Here is a 21,101-nt window from a genome sequence, read left to right as displayed (position 1 = left end):
AGTTACATCAAATGAAAATAGAAACTTTTACTTCATCCTTTCCAATTTGTATGCATCTAGCATCTTTCAGTTTTTCATGTATCAATGTTGCATTATTTTTATTATTGAGATTTTATGTGATCTTTTAATATGTGCTGAGGCTAATATCCTTTCATTGCTTTTCTTTTTCATAATTTTCTTGTCTATTAATTATTGATATTTTGTTATGACCTTTTATATCAACTTGCCTAGGTCCAGAAAAATACTGCTGGGATTTTTATTAGGACCATAAAATTTATAATGGTGAAATTATTATATTTTTGGTATTTACTTTCTGTTTCAAAATAAAGATATATCTTTATAAAGTCTACTTTTGTGTTCTTCAGAAATATTTTCAGATTTTTCTGAGATAGGTTTTACATGTTTCTTGTTGTTTGCTTCTTGACATTTTATTACTTTTGAAAATGATTTCTTCTCTTCCATTATATTATTTAACTGCTCTTATTTACATGTATTAATACTAATGATTTTCATATTCTAATTGCTATTGCTGTTCCTTCACTGAAATTTTCTTATTGTTTTATAGTAATTTATTGGTTGATTTGCTGGGATTTCCAAGTAAATAGTCATACTAAGTGCAAATAAAGATTTTTTACCTCTTTTTTTTTTCCCCAATTCATATGCTATCTAATGTCTTCCTCTTGCCTGGTAGACATTAATGTAATGTTAACTCTAAATATTGACCTTGGAAAATCTGTCTTGTTTTTGAGTTTAGTGTGGCCACTGCTTGTGCTTTCCCATTGATGTTGTGTTTAAAATACAATATAAAAACTGTATTGAAGAAGTACTGATCGATTCCTATTTTGGGTCCTTTTTAAAAAAATCTAAGAGTGATTATTGAGTTTGGTCAAATGTCTTTCAGCATCTATAGTTTTGATCACATGCTAAGACTTTATGTTAATTAATAGCATGAAGTTCCTAAACCAAGCAAGTGATGTGAATGTTGATCACTAATCCATGCAAGGGATTTACTTGCAGCTCACCCCTGCAACGAAGGCTTTGCGTTTGGGTCCCGGATTAACGTGGGCAACTCTTGTCTTAGAGTTTAGGCAGGCCCATGCTTTGATTTCACTCTTTTCTGTGGAATCCCAAAGACCAGAGTAAAATTTTTTCAGATCAGATGTCATTTCTAAGTTACCACTCTGTGTTCTTGCTTTATCCTCAGTTTTTGCCTCGCAAATCCTTACAAAAGAATGTATCTATCATTTTCAGTTTGGGCATGAGGGTTTGTCTGAATGACCTAGCTGCCATTATCGGAAAGGAAAATTGTTCCCCAATTCACTCTCCATACTGGTCAGATTTACTGTATTCAAATGGAAAGCTTCTTATGTAATTTATTTGCTTAAAACAAATCATGGTCTTACTCTCTTTAGGAAATAAGATCCATATACTTTGTTAAAGCTATTCAGAATCTGTCCACACCTACTTCTCTGAATGCATTGTAAACTTTTGTTCCTCCCATGCTGTGTGCATCAGCTAGTCCAGATTTTCATGTTCAGGTCTGTGTCATCTCTGGGCTTCTGCGTAAGTTATTCCTTTCTTTGGAACATACGAACTCTGCCTCTTCTTGACATGGGTAACTTGTAGCCACTCTTCAGGTGACATTATCTGGCCTTTATAGGAGGCTAATTTTCCCTGCTCTCCTGTAGCACCTTGTATTTCCTTATCATTTGCCCTACTTTACTGAAATTACAAATATGCCTTACGCTTGAATTGAGTGTTTTGTGAAGATCATGTGTCTGACACATAGTGGAGATTCAATAAATATTTGGTGAATGCATGAATGAATGGATGTATAGAACACTTATCCAAAGTGCTGTCTGAATCCAGCCTTTCTTGCTTTCTCCTCTGTTTTTACCTTAGTCCAAGTAGCCATCTTCTCTTGGATTCCTCCTGTAGCTTCTAAATTGGTCTCCTTGCTTCCACTCTAGTTTCTGCATAATCTATCATCCCATAGCAACCAGGATGACTCTGTGTAAATGCTTGCCAGATTATGCCTCTCTACCGCTTCTAAACTTGATGTTGCTTGTCTTTGCACTCAGAATAAAATCTGCACTCATTAGTATGGCCTTTTAGATCTGACGTGTATGCCTCTGATTGTATCTTTAATATCATCTCCTATCACTTCTCACTCACCGTGCTCTATTGTGATGACCTCCATTTTGTTCCTCCAGGACACAGGTGAAGTCCCTCCCAGGGCTTTGGTTTTGGTCTTGCTCCACCTGGAAGACTCGTCTGTTGGTGAACTGGATTTCCTCCTCATTTCATTCAAGTTTCTGGTCTTCTTTTTGTCACTCTTCTCTTTGCCTTATTTTTGTCACAATATTTATCTCTTTTGATTATGTAACCTTTGTGCATTTGTGTATTAATTTTTTGTCTCTCGTTATAATGTTATTTCAATAAAGTCAAGGACTTTGCTTTGTTCATTGCTGTAGCCTTTGAGCACTGCCTGGTACCTAGTAAGCAACCCATGAATGTTGGCTGAATGAGTAAGCAGATGTTTACCCCAGTCCTCTGACTCTCTACTCCTGTTCTCTCTCCACTACGCAGCTAATGACAACTCCTCTCATCTTTGAATTTCCAGTTTAGACACAGTCTTTGTTGTGTCCATCCCTAATTTTCAAGTGAAATATAATTCCTGCTTCACCTGATTCTTCATATGTAATTAAAATGAGATAATTATAGGTTCTTTAATGATTATTGGAAATAAAAGTTTTTATCCAAATTTTGCTGATTTTGATTTATGGGCTTTGCAAATAATTATGTAACTATTAGCTTTACTTATCTGGCATTTGGTCAAACTGTAGGAAAAAAATTGTAAATCTTTCAGAAACATCCATTGCAAGATTTCAGAGAGAATGGGGTTAAATTCCAGTGTGTTTGAATATATAGTGTATTGGAATTGGTTCACTATAAATCACTAACTCATTTAAAATTTTTAAGTGACATATTTTCTAAAATGACCTTAACTTTCATTTATGAGAAGATGCACCTTCAAAATAAGTTTGTATTTTAAAGTTATGTGCTTGTTTCTGTGGGGTATTAAATAAATACTTTCCAAATCAATCCATGGCAATGAGTTAATGCCACTCTTTTTGAGGTTTTATTTAGACTATTACTGATTTGGTACTGCAAGTCATTTAGGTGATTTTTTTAATTGAAACCTTTTGCGGGCTTATTAAATTTTTTTTGTTTCTCTTTTCTATTTATACATCTGTGCTACCTTCCTAATAGTTTCAGTTCTCTCTTGCATAGGTTGTCGTTGGTCCCTCAGTACACCTAGTAAGGTTGTGAAATTACTATTAACCTTAGTTTACAGAATAGAAGACAAAGCCCAATATAGTAAGAAATTCTCCGTGCTTACATGCTCAGCAAATGAGTGAACCATGACTCTTAGTTTATTATTTTATTCTTCCCCTTGATAGAATTTTTTCTGATTTTTTTTACTCCAGTGTATGTTTTTATGTTACTTGTGTTAATTATGTAAACTGATTTACAATTATACAAATTTATAGTTTATATAAACTATATATACAATAAAAGTATCTCTTTTAATGCATAATATTACATTGATTTTTTAGATCTTAATATTTGCTTGTGATGCCTGCAAAAAGGTGATACTACATGTTCCCTCCAAACTGGACGCTGAGCAATTTGTTGGGAGAGGTAAGAAACTGCCAAAATGTGTGAAATCCTAATTTGTAGCACCTTGTAAGAATGGTGTAACTTAGAAGAATAACAATATTGGAACTAAGAGCTAGAACTCGTACAGGTCATTATCATTTGTAATGCATGTGATACCATTCCATTGAAATGTTTTTTAATTGAAAAACATGACTATATGAAATAGATAAAAAAGGTTTAGCTTGAGTAAGAAAAAACAATATTTACATTAATGGAAGGATATTGTGTATGTTTTAACATGTTTCTATGAAATTGAGAAATAGTATTGAAATTATTTCTTAAGTTTAATGGTTTCGTCTTTGGATTTTTGTCCTAAAACATTTTGACATCTTATTGACATTGACTTTCACATCTTATTTTTTCGTTAATTAAATTTTTTACATACCTCAACTGTATTAGAAAAGATCAGACTAACGAGAACACAGAATGACTATTTAATAATAGACATAAAGAGTTCAATAATATTTTAATTCAATAACTGCCAATATTAATCCTCTAGATGCTGTATAACTTTCTTCAAATGTACTTATGTTAGTATCTAGCTAATTTTAATTAATAAAGAAAAACTTTTTGGTATTGGCAAAAATATTTGAACAATGGAGGCTTTATTTAAAAATAAATGTCCCTTCTTTAAAAGGATATAGTGTACATTATTAGAAATGATGTATGTATTATTTGTGTTTAGCACAACTTAATTAACCATAGAGTTCCATATGTTCTTTAAAAATGAAAAATTTACAAGTGTCAGTGTAGTTAACTTTAAGTTTTTGCCTCCCGTGCGTATATTGCTGTTAAAACTATATATTGGTATGTTTTACTTTGCAAATGATTGCCGTGTATATTTTTTACAGTTAACCTGAAGGAATGCCTTAAGTCTGCAAATCTAATTCACTCAAGTGATCCTGATTTCCAAATTTTAGAAGATGGTTCAGTCTATACAACAAATGCTATTCTTTTGTCCTCAGAGAAGAGAAATTTTACCATATCACTTTCCAACACTGAGAACCAAGAAGAAAAGAAAATATTGGTCCTTTTAGAGCATCAAACAAAGGTATACTGACCTGCAGAATGAAGTATAATGAAGTATTTTCTTCAGGAGTAACTAACATTCCCAGGGAAGATGTGGAATCAGAAAGGATAGGGGATAATGTAGCTTGAAGACGAATGAAAATCATGACACATTGAACAGTGTTCAGAGGGAAGAGGATTCTGCAACAGAGCAATTAGAGTTTGTAATTCCTTTTTATTTGGGACATAAAAAGAGAAATTGAGAGATGCTCCAGCATGAGAGCTTGAGATTAGACATAAAGGAGCATTTGTTGATCTTTACTGTAGAATAGATTTTTAAAAACAAGTTCTGAAACTACCTCTGCAGGCCTCGTGTTATCATAGACAGTGTAATTTGTAGTCTTAGAAAGATGACTATTTTAGGTTGAGGGTTGGACCTCATCCATGCTTATTACTTTGTGACACCCAAGGTCAAAATGACTTCTGTTCACCATTGGCCGTTACTCACTGTAGCAGTTGGAGAGTTTTCACCACGTTTCTCGCCTTGTTCTGACACAGACCTCTCTGGTGGTTCCCTGGCTCTTCCTAATTGGTGGCGAGTGGAAGGTGCTTATGCTAAACTTAGAAGGGCACATAGTCTACTTATTTTCTCTGCATATCTCTCTTTCCACGTTTGGCATGGCACTGTGGCAAGATTAATTTTGTTTTTCAGTTTTGCTTCTAGGCTTCCGGTTTCATGTTTCTTCCATATGCCCATGAAGTCATTTTCTAAGAGGATGGCTATGGTAACGGGCAGTTATTTCTTCATTCTCTTTTGCAGTGTTGACGGTTAGTTTTATTGTCAAGCACCACCAGGGCCGTACACCTCCCCCAGCTAGTCCTCAGGAGAGGAGGGAGCTGATCAACGTTCTAATGTTTGAGAATAAAATGGTGGTTGACTTTATTATTTTTGCTTTTTTCTAAATTGAGGTACTAAAGCAAAGTGATTCTAAAGAAACGGTTCTGAGACGTGCCAAGAGAAGATGGGCTCCAATTCCTTGCTCGATGATGGAGAATTACTTGGGTCCTTTCCCACTTTTCCTTGAACAGGTACAATTTACCTTTTTTCCACTGTGAAGATCTACAGTTTCCATCTTTTTAAAAAAAATTAGACAACGCATATGTAAAAGATAGTGGTGTATGAATATATGAACAAATGTGTATGCATATCATATGCTACAATACATGGATGTAAATATATATCTTTTTACTGCATATATTTTTTGCAGTTTTAGTCATGCAAAGGTCATTACTAAAACTGTAAAACCCATCTAATAACCTCAAACACATGGTTCCTTAATGAATTTTCATATCAACAAGGGTATCACAGAGCCTGGGTGTAGAAAACTCCCAAACACCTTCTGTAAAAAAAAGAGGAAAATCGCTGATAAAAGACCAAATGCTGTGAAGTAGAAGATACATATGAGGTCTGTCCAGAAGGTATCCAGCCACGTAATATGAAAAATAGAGACATTTGTTCAAGAAGATACAAGATACAGGAAACATTGTACATAGGACAATGACACCTCTCTCCCCTTCAAAGTAGGTACCTTGGGATCTCACACAGTTCTCCCAGTCGCCAATAGCGGCCCCATCATATTTCCCAGAATCTCACTGACAGTCTGAGATCTGTTCACTTTCAAAAGTTATTTTAGTTATAGGAAGAACCAGAAGTCACAGGGTGCCAAATCTGAGCTGTAGGGGGTCAGAGTCACCTGGATGATTTGATGTTTCACCAAAAACCTCCGCACAAGATGTGATGCATGAGCGGGAGCATTCTCATGATGAAGCTGCCCATCACCAGTTGCCCACAGCTGTGGCCTTCTGAGTCATCTGAATAGTTTCTGTGGAGGAATATTCAAGCTTAATGCAAAATTTGATGGAGATTCATTGCTCTACTGGCTCAGTCATTTTGAATGTGAAGGCCACACTGTATACATGCTCACTCAATGGCATCTACCTCCCCCACTGACTAGTAGAGAGAAGTCATCGTTGTTCACACATATGCAATCCATTCACTCTCCTTGGCTGCCAGGTTACATTGATGTCACACAGGCCGTTCCTGTTACATTAACAGTGGCTGGACTTTTTCTGGACAGACCTCATACAACTTTCTATTGCTTATCCCCAAGCCTACTGCTTAAGTTGTACAGGACCCACATTTTCTCTCTCTCTCTTTTGTAACATTTAGTGGAAACTAACAAATCTTTTTGCCTTCTTCCACTATCAGTAGCCACTACCATTCAATCTATGGCCTGGGTTTCTTTCCCCTAAATTCTTGAAATGGTGAGAGAGAATCCTCCTTTACTTTCCACCCAAAAATGTAACGCAGCTGAGAGATCAGCAGATTAAAGTTGAGAAACAAATTGTTAGAAAATAATTGTGTTAATAATCCCGATATATAGTCAAGATCTTTCCAAGAGGTTGAAAGCAACTTGGAAGAAACTTGCTTTTGAATCAAGCACCAGAATATTGCACTTGCAAGGATATTATGCCATTTGTATTCTCATTATTCCCTATCCCTCCCCATCCCAACCCATGCAAACTCATCTCCTATAATAAAGAAGATGCTTACAAATAACAAAAGCTAACTAAGAAAACATTTTTCAAGTTCTTGCCATGCAGGCAGACCACTTTAAATGTGGCATCTCAAATATTTTATCATACAGGATTGGCTAAATTGGTTTACAGTTGTGAGTACATGAAACAGAATTTAATCTTGTATAATTATTTATTAATAATTATTTATTTGTATTACAACTGTAAATCTACTTTTGCCCACCCCTCATAAAATAAAAATTCAAGTTTTGTTTTTGTTTTTTAATGGCAATAGGATAATTTTTCATGCTGAGAATATTTTGTTTTCTAAGGCAGGAAAAGTCTTACATGTTTGGTCCATATAGGTACCATTTAGCCTTTAAAGTATTCCTTAGTTATTCTGGCAAACTAAGATGCTATTACATTATTTTCTTCATGCCTTGCTCTTGAAATGTCTCAATTATAAGGTGTCCTTATTTTCTTGTTGCTTTTTATTCATATATAATAATAAATAAAGACAGCATTAGTTATTAGCAATATGATTATATAAATATATAGATGAAAGTTTTGCTGAAATAAAAATTTGTCTCATGTCAATACCTACCTTCTAGGTTGAATCTGATACAGCACAAAACTACACTATATACTATTCTATAAGAGGGCCTGGAGTTGACCAAGAACCCCTGAACTTATTTTATATAGAGAGGGATACTGGAAAACTGTATTGTAGTCGCCGTGTAGATCGTGAGCAGTATGAATCTTTTGAGGTAAAGTCTAAAGTTTATATATTATATTAGTAATTAGTCAACTTGACTTTTTTTCTTGTTCTCAATTCATTTACCCTTTTCTGTTTTCTGAGTTTGTCATCTACACTTTTGATAGTGCAGCCATGGCTTGAAGCAAAAAGAATTTCATAGATTCTATTAGAAATTTCCTGGTATTATAGTTTTACTCTACTTTTCCAAAGAAAAAAGAGTATCACTTCAAAAACAGTTATTTAGTTCACAGAAAAGATCTGTGAATCTCTTTATGGTAGAGAGAGAGATGGGAGGTAAGTGAAGTTTAGAATTAACTCTCCCTTTGCAAAGGGAGAAAATTCACTTCTGGTGAGCAAGGAAGGACTGTGGACAGTGCTTAACTAAGAAAGATTATTCGATCTTTTCTTCAGGTGGGTAGCTTCCCATGGTGAAAAGAGAGTTAGTAATGTAAGAATTTAAGCTAATATATTGATTTTTCCAACAAAGATTGGTCATTTAGTTTCATTTTAATTATTTTCTATCTATTTTGGGTTAGTTCATTATTTACCAGTAGACCAAGTTAACTGAACAGGTACGCAGACTTTGCATCAAATATTTAGGATTAGAATTGCTACAAGATGACCCTCTAAGTACCTGTGTTCTTCTCTTATTTCTGTAATAGTTGTTCTCAGAAAAACTGGAATTGGAATTTATATTATAAAATCAAAAGAAATAAATTGTATTTCACACATAAGTTACAGTCATTCATTAGTCCTATTCTGATTTCCCTCCTTTAAATCAAAAGTTTGTATGAAGACAGTTATATAAATATAACTATCAGTGTACCTAAAGTCATAATTAGTATTAGAAAGTAAGATAATATCTCAGATAACTACACATGAGAAATTTGGAATCTGAAGAATCCAAAGTTAAAAAAGACCCAAAGTTTTAAAAAAAAGAAAATCGTATTTAAAATTCATGTACCTAAAATTTTCAAATAAAACAAAAATATAATAATCCTTAAGACTGGTTTTGGAAAAAGAAATAAAAAACATTACACTCTTGAACAACAATACAGCAGTGGTGAGGAAAACAATATTACCTGCTATTAACAATATTATCTGCTATTATATTTGACAAATTTAAACATAAAATGTTATACTACACCCTGCAATCAACCACCTTTTGTGGCATTCATGCATGCTCACCTCCAAATTCAATAACAAGAGGTAAACCTTGTATTGCCTTACTGAGCATCCATAACTTAAAGCCAACACTAGTTTGAATCATATTTTGATGGTTATTTTTGCTCTTCTTATTTTACCCTCTTCACAGATAGTTGCCTTGGCAATAACTCCAGATGGATATACTCCAGAACAGCCACTTCCCCTAATAATCAAAGTTGAGGATGAAAATGATAATCCCCCAATTTTTACAGAAACAACTTACATTTTTACAATTGCCGAACATAGCAGAGTTGGTGAGTACCCACTTTCACCATGTGTGGCGACAAGGTGTTTCACTTCAATAATTCAGTTTCTCTATGAAATTGGGAGGCAGCATATCCTGCTGGGAAGGAGAAGGGACTTACATGTCAGGCTGCTCTGGGGGGAATTTTACTCTCCCTTTCACTAGCTAGCGGTGTGATGTGGCCTTGGGCAATTTTACATTTTTGACAATCATCTGTAACATGGGGAATCAATGTGCAAGTTTGTCATGAAAATTAAATGAAGTATAATACACATGGAATGCCAAGCACAGGGCCTGCAAAATAGGAGTTATTCAATAAGTGTTACTTTGCCTTCCTGTTCGAGATAAAATAAATACTTTTAGGAGAACGCACTCCAATAGAGAGTAAGCCTTTGAGCAACTGAAGTCTTAGCCTTTAAGAGAGTTGATGATGTTCCGTAGTGATTAAATGACTGACAGTACTCTGGGCATAATCAATCACAGATGTCGTTGAGAATACTACAAATGTTTTCTCATCTTGTGAGAATGGATCATTTTAGCTGGAAGACAGAATGCAGTTTTTTTAGTTTCCCTCTAGAAATATTTAACTAAACCGAAAATTTTCAGAGAAAACATACCCTTATGTTTAATTTAAGTACAAGCTTGCAAACAGAAAAAGGCTAAAGAACAATCAGAACTCTTTAGTAGGAATAAAAAGACCATGAAGGGATATTATCAACATGTATAAAATTATACACTAAACACAGTAAATACGGATATGATCATCAATTCCAGAGTGTCAGGCTGCTGGCAAATGGTGATGGGAGGAGACTTGACTTGGCCTGGTGAACACCCAGCGCAGTGTACAGATGATGTGTTGTGGAACTGTGCACCTGAAGCGTGTATACTTTTGTTAACTAGTGCCACCCCCAAACATTTAATATGAAGGAAAAATATATCAAAAAACTAGGCTGCTGAGAGATTTAAAAGAAAGGGATACTTTATATAGAAATACGCAAACTATTATCATACCATTATATTATTATTACTAAAACTATCATTACTCTGATATATAAGTGTTCCAAACCATTTTCTAAGTAGACAGAAAGAAGTGATTTGAAGGGAAAGTCAAAAATGTAAAAGTTTTGGAAATTAAAGAGGATTTTCCAATCTGTAGGCTCCACCGTGGGACAGGTGTGTGCAGTTGACAGAGATGAGCCTGGCACACTTCACACGCTCCTAAAGTACTCCATCCTCCAGCAGTTGCCAGCATCGCCCAGCCTGTTTTTCATGCATCCATCTACAGGTGTGATCACCACAACATCATCTCAGCTGGACAGAGAGGTAACATCAACATCAACAAAAAACGTGTTTGCCACGTTGTTATTCAATAGTACCTGTATATGTCTGCATATCACTGTGCCTGTGTTTTTGAAAAGGATGTTGTGAATCTACTTTTAGAAAAATGATCACTTTAAGTATGTTAATGGGGGTCATTACCTTTGCGGTGCACTCACTTTGAAACTCTAATTCATTCTCTCCTGAATTGTGTCTTATAAAACTGAATTTTCTAATATAAACATTTGTAGTATTAAAAAGAAATATCAAATATAAAAAGAGAAACTTTTGGAAATGTGTAGAAATTTGTTATCCTCAGATAAGAGTGATAAGAGTGCTTCTTTTCCTGTCTGCATTGTGTCTTCCTCAGTGGGTTCTTTTGCATCTTCCCCTTGCACAGATTAAAAGAAAGATAATACCTAATCTGGCATAGCATTTTCAGTTGGCTGATAGAAATATTTATTTGGATGTTTCAGAGGTACCTACAATGTAGTACATCTAAAATTGAACTTTTCTTTCCTTCTAAGCATGCTTTCCTTCCCATCTTTTCTAGTAAAAATGACATTAATACATTCTTTGCCTATTAATAATTTTATATTATGTCCTTGGATTCATGTTCTCCAAATTGTATTTGATATTTCCCCATACACCTAGGTCAACTCACTTTCCAAAGCATGTTGATGTTATCTTCAAAATTATTCTCCTTTATATGCTGTCCATTTCTGCTGCAAATGTTATACTACAGTAGTTTATTAACCTGGTTATTCAACTGTTACCTCCTTCACCAAACATATTCAGCTGAATTCTCAGAGCAGTTTATCTGGCCTACTTACTACATGTATAATTAATCTTAAAATATAGTATAATAGGTTTCTTTGACTCCTAAAACTTTATATCAGATTCATTTCCTCTTATTCTCTTTATCCCTCATGGAATAGAGCAAAGGTCTCCAAATTTTCTGATCTCAAAATCCCTTTCCAATCTTAAGTATTTTTGAAGATTCCAAAGACATTTTGTTTGTATGGGTTATATTTATCAGTATGTACCCATTAGTATTTAAAACTTATGAAAATTTTAAATATGTATTTAATTATCCACTTAAAATAATAATGATAAGTTACATGTTAACATAAGTAAATATTTTATTAAAAAATTATATTTTCCAAAATAACAATTTAGTGAGAATAGTGGCATTATTATGCAATTTTTCATATCTCTTTAATACCTAGTTTTATATAAGACAGATGGATTCCCATACCTCCTGCAGTGACTGTGTTATAAAAGGCAGTATTAACTTGTGCACATTAAAAAAGAAAACCCAACAGATACGAAGTCAGCAAAGAGTAGAGTATTAAGTATTTTAATAGTAATTTCAGGTCTTTGTGGATATTCATCTTTGAAAGTACACCAAAACTTGACAACTGGTGGTTTCATAAATGTTTTTTGCAAAGTGCATTCTGAAGCCTTATCAATGAACTTCCGTACATTGTTACATTAAAACCCATTGGTCTACCTCTACTGTGTGGATAGTTCACCCACGTGTGGTTTTGTAACATTATACATTCGTCATATTGGTTCACTAAGTTATGCAGAATATATGTCATTGAACAATGTTGAAAAATCAACTCTTCACTCCCTCACTTCCATTAATATCACAATGGTTGATAAAAAATGTTCTAGAATTCTCATTTCTGTTTAAACACTCCAATTTATTATTATTAATAAGTAGTTTTTTCCCCTTAAAGTATCATTCACATTTGTTTGACAGAATATGGTTTTTCAAATGTACCAATCTGAGAAACCCGATGCCTTTCATATAGAGATGTATTTTATTTAAAAATAAAACAACAACAGCCAGTTCAGCTCATCAATCAAACAATCACACAAGTACTTTTCCTTAAGACAAACACCAGACTATGCTACTCAGCAGAAGTGCTCTGTGCACACCTCCCACTTCTTCACATGGACTAGGACACAGGTGGCAAACACGATGCCCGAGGGCCGAATCTGGCCCCCCACCTTGTTTCTACCTGGTGCAGCACCGAGCTCTCACTTAACTGTTAAGGAGTAGTTACATTTATACAGTCCTAACATTACATTCAGCCCTTTGAAGGCAACTGTGAGGCTGATGTGGTCCCTGGTGAAAATGAGTTTGACACCCCTGTCTATGGGTTAATAAAATTAATCATTTTTTACTGCATCCCCAAAGAAATATCTAAGTGAAAGTGGCACTTATTTATCTTAGTATTTATAAATTCATTTATTTTTCTTGTCTGTGCCAGTGAAGAATACAGTATCATTTGCTGGATAAATGAATGAATTAGTGTTAGAGCTCTACACACTATGCCGGTGCTTCCTGGAATTTATGTGTGCAGCTAAAGCTGATTATAAACCGATTCTTCTTTGTATCATTGTCTTGAATGGATCCTTCTGATAGAATCAGCTAAAAGGTAGTGAAGGAGTCTTGGAGTACTTTTCCCTGAGAGTGCTCTGGAGTCCCTTTTAGACTCCAGGATTCCAGTTTTCATCTGCTATCTTCAATCCTTTAAACCCTTTAAACATCAGAATTTTCCTTCCATTGGAGGATATCACAAGTTAATACTTAGGCCCACAAAACTTCATTTCTTTACTTTATTAAACTTTCGGATATTTCCAATGTCTTAATTCTCTATAAACAAACCATGTATTTCCTCTTGAAAGTATACTAGCATGCAGTTTTTAGAAAGCTTAAATGCAATAAGGCTATTAGTTTTCAAGTCAACATATGTGATTGGTTATGAGAGAAAAGTAAGTCAGATAATTTTGTGTATAAAAAGCACAGGGATTGAGAAAAATTTAGTTTTTAGGAAATGTATAAAGACAAGAAGGTTTAAGAGGTGATGGAATTGAGGGAAGAAGGTGGCTATATTAGAGCATGAACATAAGATAGTTTTCCACATATTATTTTATCTTATGAAAAGAGAGAAATTATGTAGAAAATATATTATTATCATCATTTTATAGAAGAGGAAACCTATGTAAGGAGAATTTTCCAACTGCCTGAGATTACATTTATTATTCTGGGAGTTGGGAATAGGACCCAAGTTTAAAGGCATTCTTATCAGTGTTTATAATGATTCTATATCTCAATTACTTATGATAAATAACACCATTATGAGGAGAAACACACTTTTAAAAAACTGGTGATAAGACTTCTGCAATCTCTGATGAATGAAAAGTCTTATGAACCAGATTCTATTTCCACTGGGGACAAAAATGACATAACCCAGACCCTTGTTGTCATGCTAATTTAATGATCTTTTTATCAATGTAAAGTAAATATTTAAAATCTATTGTTTTTACAGAATGATATTCACTTATTGCTTTCTTACAAGGCTGGTATAAAAGTCACTGCTATGTATTTTTGAATGTAAAAATGTGTTTTGGATAGGAGATGAAGATTTTGATTAATTACTAGGCAATTTTAAATGTACCAGGGTTATATCTTTTCTTTCTGTTGAGTAAAGCTAAAACCGATGGAATGATTCCATACTCTATGAGTAGTACCTTAAACTTGAGAAACGACTCTATTTTAATAAATTAGTTGAAAATTGTTAGTGTGAGGAAATTATTCTTCTGCCAGCACATGAAAGCTGTGAAATGTAATAGTGTACCTCTGAAATTTTTAATGCAAGGAAAATTGTAGAGTATAAAATTTCATGTAGAATGTTGCATTCACTCAGTAATTAAATTTCTACTTTCTCTGCAGTTAGTTGATAAATACCAATTGCAAATAAAGGTACAAGACATGAATGGTCAATCTTTTGGGTTGTACACGACAGCCACTTGCATCATTCAGATTGAAGATGTGAATGACAACTTGCCAACCTTTACTCGTACTTCTGTAAGTACACAATATTAATAAAAAGAAAAGTGTGTAACCCAGTGTTGATTGCTAAATATGCACATCTCCATCCATGTCACATGATTTTGAATGAAGTATCCCCTGGACAGCAGTTTGGAGTGAGGGTTTAAAATCATGTAAACATAATACTTTGGAAAGTAGAAGAAGCAGGCTTACTTCACATGGTGTTCTATTTTCGTGAGTTACTAATTAAACGTTTTTGTTTTGTTTTTATTATTTTAGTATGTGACATCAGTGGAAGAAAATAAAGTCGATGTGGAAATCTTACGTGTTAGTGTTGAGGATAAGGATTTATTTAATACTTCTAACTGGAGAGCTAATTATACCATTTTAAAAGGCAATGAAAATGGAAATTTTAAAATTATAACAGATCCCAAAACCAATGAAGGAATTCTCTGTGTGGTTAAGGTAAGAATAAATTATTAAATTAGTTGTTTGTATTTTATAATATTATAGATTAGCATACTATGGTTAATGAAAAGAAAGGAATTTTGGTAAATGTAGGAATAAAATATATATAGATAGATAAATGTAAATGCTATGTTCTTCATATATAATAGGATGTATATTCATTTTAGGAAATTTTTTAATTTAAATTGAGGTATAATTGACATAACATTATATTAATTTATGTTAATTTCAGGTGTATGACATAATTTGATCCTAGTGTATATTGCAAAATGATCACCACGATAAAGTCCAGTTAATGTTTGTTCCCATACATACAAAAATTTTTTTCTTGTGATAAAAACTTTCAAGATCCACTCTCCTTGCTACTTTCAAACATGCAATATAGTATTATTAACTATAATTACCATGCTGTATTATATTTCCATGATATATTTATTTAATAACTGAAAATTTGTACCTTTTGGACAATTGATTCAATAGTCCCTAAGTAGCACTTTAAATTTCAGAAACTACTCTATCTTCATAAATTAATTAAAAATTACCAGCATGAGGAACCTTATATAAAGGCAGGATTTAAAAACAATATTATAGATATACATATATGTTCATATAATATGATAATAGTATATATTTTGTAACCAGTCTCTTAACAGTTCAGAAACTAGTACGGCCATGATGCCAGCCGGTCAGTGTCGGACTTTTCCAGCCCATTCTTTCTGTAGCTGGGTCAAGGAGCCTCCGCTTCCTGATTTCCCAAAAGATGAGTTCCTATTCCTGGTCAAACCCATAGGGAAGCTGTTAGTAGATCTGTTCCTCTATATTTGGTGTGCATTACATCCTTAATTTCCTGATTCAGAATGAGAAGCCTCCACTGTTCAAACTTGTGAATACTTCTAAAACTTCTTTTTCATACTACTCTACGGCATCTCAGAACTCGCTGCTAATGCACGAGCCACAGTTAGCCCATAAAGTGATCTGAGCTTCTTTGGCTTCAGACAGAGTCCTAGGCTTATATCTGCTGCATCTTTAATTAGAACATGAGTCAGTCCTGGGTCTGTAGCATTTCCCTTTTGTACATACTCACAGGAGCATGGACTAAAAAATGGTAAATGCATTTTTCTTACAATGATGAAAGTTAGCTGCAGTCAGGGTTTCCTTTGTTCAAAACAGCAAAGAAATGTCTTTTAAATCTTGTCTCTTTCTTCACCCACCCCCTGCCCTATTCCTTGGTATTCTAAGAAGGAAATGTATTTCTGTGAAGTCTAAGACCTGACACAGTTCTGTCTACTAGGAAATGGTTTCACCCCTTCTCATTCCAGCTACATGTCAGGCAAAATAAAAACCTTCCATTAAACTTGGAACTACCAGTATTTAGAAGATAACTAGGATGGGAAAGAGGAAAAAAGGAAAGTGTAATGTCCACTAGCTATTTTCTTGCCTCTTCTCTCTTAAAAATGTTTTATAAAATTTTACCCACATTTCCCACCTTAAACCAGGTGCAAATAACTTTATTCATCTCAGGAGGGTAGGATAAGCTGTCCCAAAATTAATGAAGTAGTAAATAACTGTTGGTTAGGGTATGGAGCTCCTAAAGTAATATCTCAAGTGTTAACTTTGAAGCATTTGCATTAAATAGTTCCTGAAATTGTTATCAAGACCTGTGTCACTTATGTTAAATTCGCAGTTGGGAAAAAGGTTCTTTGTTTGCTTGTTTTTGTTTTGTTTTGTTTTGTTTTGCTGGCTTTACCAAATACTAGTAAGTTGAAGGATTGCCATCTTCCCAGCACCCCCTCGTTTCTGGGTGTATGCTTAGTATTCTCATGACTATTCACAACATAGCACTCACATATTCCCAAACTTAACTAGTTACATGCACTAGTTAGCGTTGCCAAATATTAAATGTCTTGAACTGATTTACAACACACTTCCTTTTGTAGCTGCTGAATTATGAAGAAAGACAACAGCTGACTCTGCAAATTGGTGTTGTTAATGAAGCTCCATATTTTAGAGAAACTACTTCAAGATCAGCCATGAGCACGGCTATAGTTACTGTTAACGTAAAAGACCAGGATGAGGGCCCTGAGTGTACCCCTCCAGTGCAAACTGTTCGAATTCAAGAGAGTGCACCCTTGGGAACAAAGACCAATGGATATAAAGCATATGACCCAGAAACAAAAAGTAGCAGTGGGATAAGGTATTTATAATTCAATTTAATTAGCTCCAAATTTAGCATGTTTTTTAAATTTATATTTTATTTCAACACCAGGATTGTAATTTGGCTTTTGATACATTTTGGTTTTTTAATTCATTATTAACAGGTATAAGAAATTAAGTGATCCAAAAGGGTGGGTCACTGTTGATGATTACACAGGATCAATCACAACTTTCAGAAGCTTGGATAGAGAGGCTGAGTCCATCAAAAATGGTATATATAATGTGACAATCCTTGCATCAGACAAAGGTAAGAACTTGGTTTATAAACCAGCTACATACGTCCTTAACTACATGCATCCTCAGCTGTTAAACCAACCACGTACATTTTTAACTCAGCTGTATACATTCTCAAAATGTATTTCTCCCCGGATGACATACAAAGTAATTGAGAGATTTGCAATAATGTATTAACTCATGTCTGCTTTCTAATAGCACCTTTAGCTTTAGATGTAATTATAAAATAACTTAGTCATAGAAATACTTGAAACTACTAGTGTATAAAACTTAATCATTGAAAAATGAGAGAATCAGTAAAATTAGCTTCAATTCATCTAGGCATATCTCTTAAAATATTTACTTTGGGAGAAAATTTTATTACAGAGAGAACATACTTATTGTCCCACAGTGCACTCCTAGAAAAGAATTCTGTCTCCTTATAGGAAACTAACAGCATACTTGGGGGTTAGAATTCTGAGTAATGACATTATATAAAAATAAGTCATAATCATAAAAATAAATCACAATCATGATTAATAATATATTATAGAATTGGAAAGACAAATGGTACAAATCCATATAATCATATAAACTGTAAAATTGTGTTCTGTGAGTCCTACAAAATTGAGAGAAATACGAGCACAATAATTATGTATAGAGTCATTTAGTGCATAAAATATAATTTTACTTTAACATACAATTGAACTTTTTGTGCCTTTTAAAAATAAATATGCTAAATATGATAATATAAATTATTACACTGTAGCTTGCAAAATTAGTATTTAGAAGTAATATTGGAAAATGTTTTAGATATTCCAGTTGCCTCTAAATTAATGAGAAATGCCTCGTAATTTGTTGATTAAATTGGTAAAGATGTAATCATTATTAATTAACCTCAACCAATTAAAGACTGTTAAAGCCTCAGCTTCTCATGTGCCTTTGGTAAGGCATATTTTTTGGTCAAATACAAGTGTAAAGAAGAAAAGTAATATGAAACTCAAATCCATTATTTTTACATTTTGATAGCACTTGGCAAATGGCTTGTTGATAGATGAGATAAAAATTACTGTACTGAAATAAGAGATTTTTTTTATTTATTTTATTTTGATTTTTGATTTTAGAGAGAGGGGAAGGGTAGGAGAAGGAGAGGGGGAGGCACATAGATGTGAGAGGAAGACATTGAGCGGCTTCCCTCTGTGTGTACTTTGACTGGGGACTGAACCTGCAGCCCTGGCATGTCCCCTGTCCAGGAACTGCACCCGACTGCTCTCGGTTTGCGGGAAGACTCCCGACCGACTCAACCACACTGGCTAGTGCTGAAATTAGAGATTTTGAATACAATTTTTTTCTACATTCTTTACTGTTGTGGAGGAGTTAAAATAATTGAGAGATTAAGAATTTTTATGAAACTTAGTTGAGAGGCCCTGTTAATCATCATTGTGGTATGAAATACATGTGTAATAAGGCCTCTCCCATTTTTTTTTAAAAGAAAGTAGGGGGATAGGTAATTACATGTTTCTATTCTATGAACTGAGATCATGCAAAATACACTTTTCTGTTTCTTCCTGTTTTTACCTTTTCCTAAAATCTACACTGGCTAATTTTATTTAGGCCCGTCATAGGTGTGCACAGGTAACCAGGTGATCATGAACAAAGAATTGGACAAATCACACAAACTGAGTAAAGGGAAGCAAGCGAGCTTTATTAGGGACAGTACAGTTCTCAGAATATGGAAGCAGATTGATCCCCTGAATGGAGAAAGGCTCCTTATTGTTTGTTGGGTTATAATTTTATAAGACTTTTTACTTCCCTATTCTTATATGTAATTTCTTAATGTACTTTTTACTCTGCTTGCATTAGGAGTTATTTAATTTTTCTGCAATGGCTCATGGGATTACCCATAATTCTCCCTGATTTCCCACTGGGGGGCGGTGAGAAACCTCAATGCTAATTTATTACAGATTGTAATGACGCTAAGGTGTACTGTAGGTTGATTAGGTCAAAGTGCACAGGCCGGCTGTGGTTTTGAGTATTTCTATGCTATTACAAGACTGTTTTCAGATTCAGGTGCTGCGAAGTGTCCATGTCACCTACTTACTTTGATGTCAGCCTCCTGGGACTTCCTCATTTTTATTTTATCTACTGTCTCCAGATCTCCTGCCTGAAGTCCAGTTACTTGTGGGGAGTGAAGTAACTATTTCAGGAACTCAGGCTGTCTGGCCGAGCTTTCCTTAGCATACTTTGCATTTGCTGCAGATGCCTTTGGAACTTCCTCATTTCTAACTCTTTGCCTGCCTCAGGCCCTTCCTGCTACCTCCTAATGGACATTGTTCTCTCCTCTGGAGCTTTGACCTCTGGGCATCCTCACTTCCCACCCTCCTACTTCTCCAAAACACTTGTTTCTTCTTTTTAAACCTCTTTCTCAAGGATTCTATGTCTTTGCAACACATTCCTCTTTTCTACTTGCTGTCTGCTTTTGCTAGCTTCTCCTCTCCTAAAGATAGCTATCTAAGGAGAGTTCAATTTGAGTTCAGTTTTGCTTTTTTTTCTCAGCTGCTTCTCCATCTAAAGTTTTGTCAGTTTCACCCAGGTATCTTTTTTGTATAGCTGAGTTTTAGGTTTCCATATTTGTTGTGTATTCCAATTTGGGGAGGACTGTACTTTCATTTTTTTTTTTTTAACATTATGTGTAAGGAGACTTCCATGCACATAAATCACGGGACCATGGGGAATCCACTTCATATGACTACATTTGGAATTAGTACTTACCCATATAGAATTATCTTAATACTAGAAGGTGAGCATTGCATGCCTCCGCTCCAATGAACAAGAGAGTATTATTTATTTCACCAACAGGTGAGAAATAGCTGCGAAACACTGAATTACCTAAACTCTTTGGTTTAAATGTTCTATAACTACTAATTACAATGTGCAAAAAGATTGTAGTTTAACATGCAACTCTAAATATTTCATGGGAGGGAAATAGAAGCATTTGGCACAGGAGTAGTAGGGCATCTCTGTAGGAACAGTACAATTCACCATTTTTGATCAGTAAGACTTGTATTTCAAATGTGTATGTGGACCAACATGGAAAGAAATGTACAAGACATTTCAGCAGTCCCATTCTCAGCAAGAACAAGAAAGCACCACATAGCATGAGAATAAGAGAGGTTAAGTGAGATTATTGTGCCCTGATAGAAATTATGCCAGGTAGATAAAATACCCATCCGCCTGCCTTCCCTTCACTATGTCTAGCCTATAGGTGTGCATCCTATGCTTTCCTACCTTTTTAAATTTCCTTGTGCTTTTAAATATACCAGAGATGTCTTTGTCCTCTCTTCCTTTTTCCTTTTAAAGGTTAGTCAAAATTTATGTCTGTAAGTTTCTATGTCAATTGTGGCTCTTTAGTGAATGAATGACAAATCTCAAGAGCAGTTATTGTCTGTAAAACCATTTGAAAGGGATGACATTTTACTTTTAATGCTCTCTAAAGACATAACCCATGACTATTTGTCACTGTCATT

The 21,101-nt window shown here is 34.3% G+C and overlaps 1 protein-coding gene across 2 annotated transcripts in view; it reads left to right on the top strand.

Moving 5' to 3' along the window:
• DSC2 (desmocollin 2) overlaps window positions 1-21,101 on the top strand; it is a 33,716-nt gene that overhangs the window by 3,671 nt on the left and 8,944 nt on the right. For both annotated transcript variants that reach the window (XM_024580532.4, XM_045187885.2), the window contains exons 2-11: window positions 3,621-3,705; window positions 4,575-4,774; window positions 5,701-5,820; window positions 7,920-8,075; window positions 9,381-9,525; window positions 10,672-10,838; window positions 14,581-14,715; window positions 14,959-15,144; window positions 17,085-17,341; window positions 17,466-17,608. In XM_024580532.4, the coding sequence (XP_024436300.2) occupies window positions 3,621-3,705; window positions 4,575-4,774; window positions 5,701-5,820; window positions 7,920-8,075; window positions 9,381-9,525; window positions 10,672-10,838; window positions 14,581-14,715; window positions 14,959-15,144; window positions 17,085-17,341; window positions 17,466-17,608 (1,594 nt within the window). The remainder of the gene's footprint in view (window positions 1-3,620; window positions 3,706-4,574; window positions 4,775-5,700; window positions 5,821-7,919; window positions 8,076-9,380; window positions 9,526-10,671; window positions 10,839-14,580; window positions 14,716-14,958; window positions 15,145-17,084; window positions 17,342-17,465; window positions 17,609-21,101) is intronic.

Source organism: Desmodus rotundus, chromosome 10 (assembly GCF_022682495.2).
Source record: "Desmodus rotundus isolate HL8 chromosome 10, HLdesRot8A.1, whole genome shotgun sequence".
NCBI lineage: Eukaryota > Metazoa > Chordata > Mammalia > Chiroptera > Phyllostomidae > Desmodus > Desmodus rotundus.
Note: the sequence above shows the minus strand (reverse complement) of the source record. Positions and strands in the feature narration are given on the sequence as shown.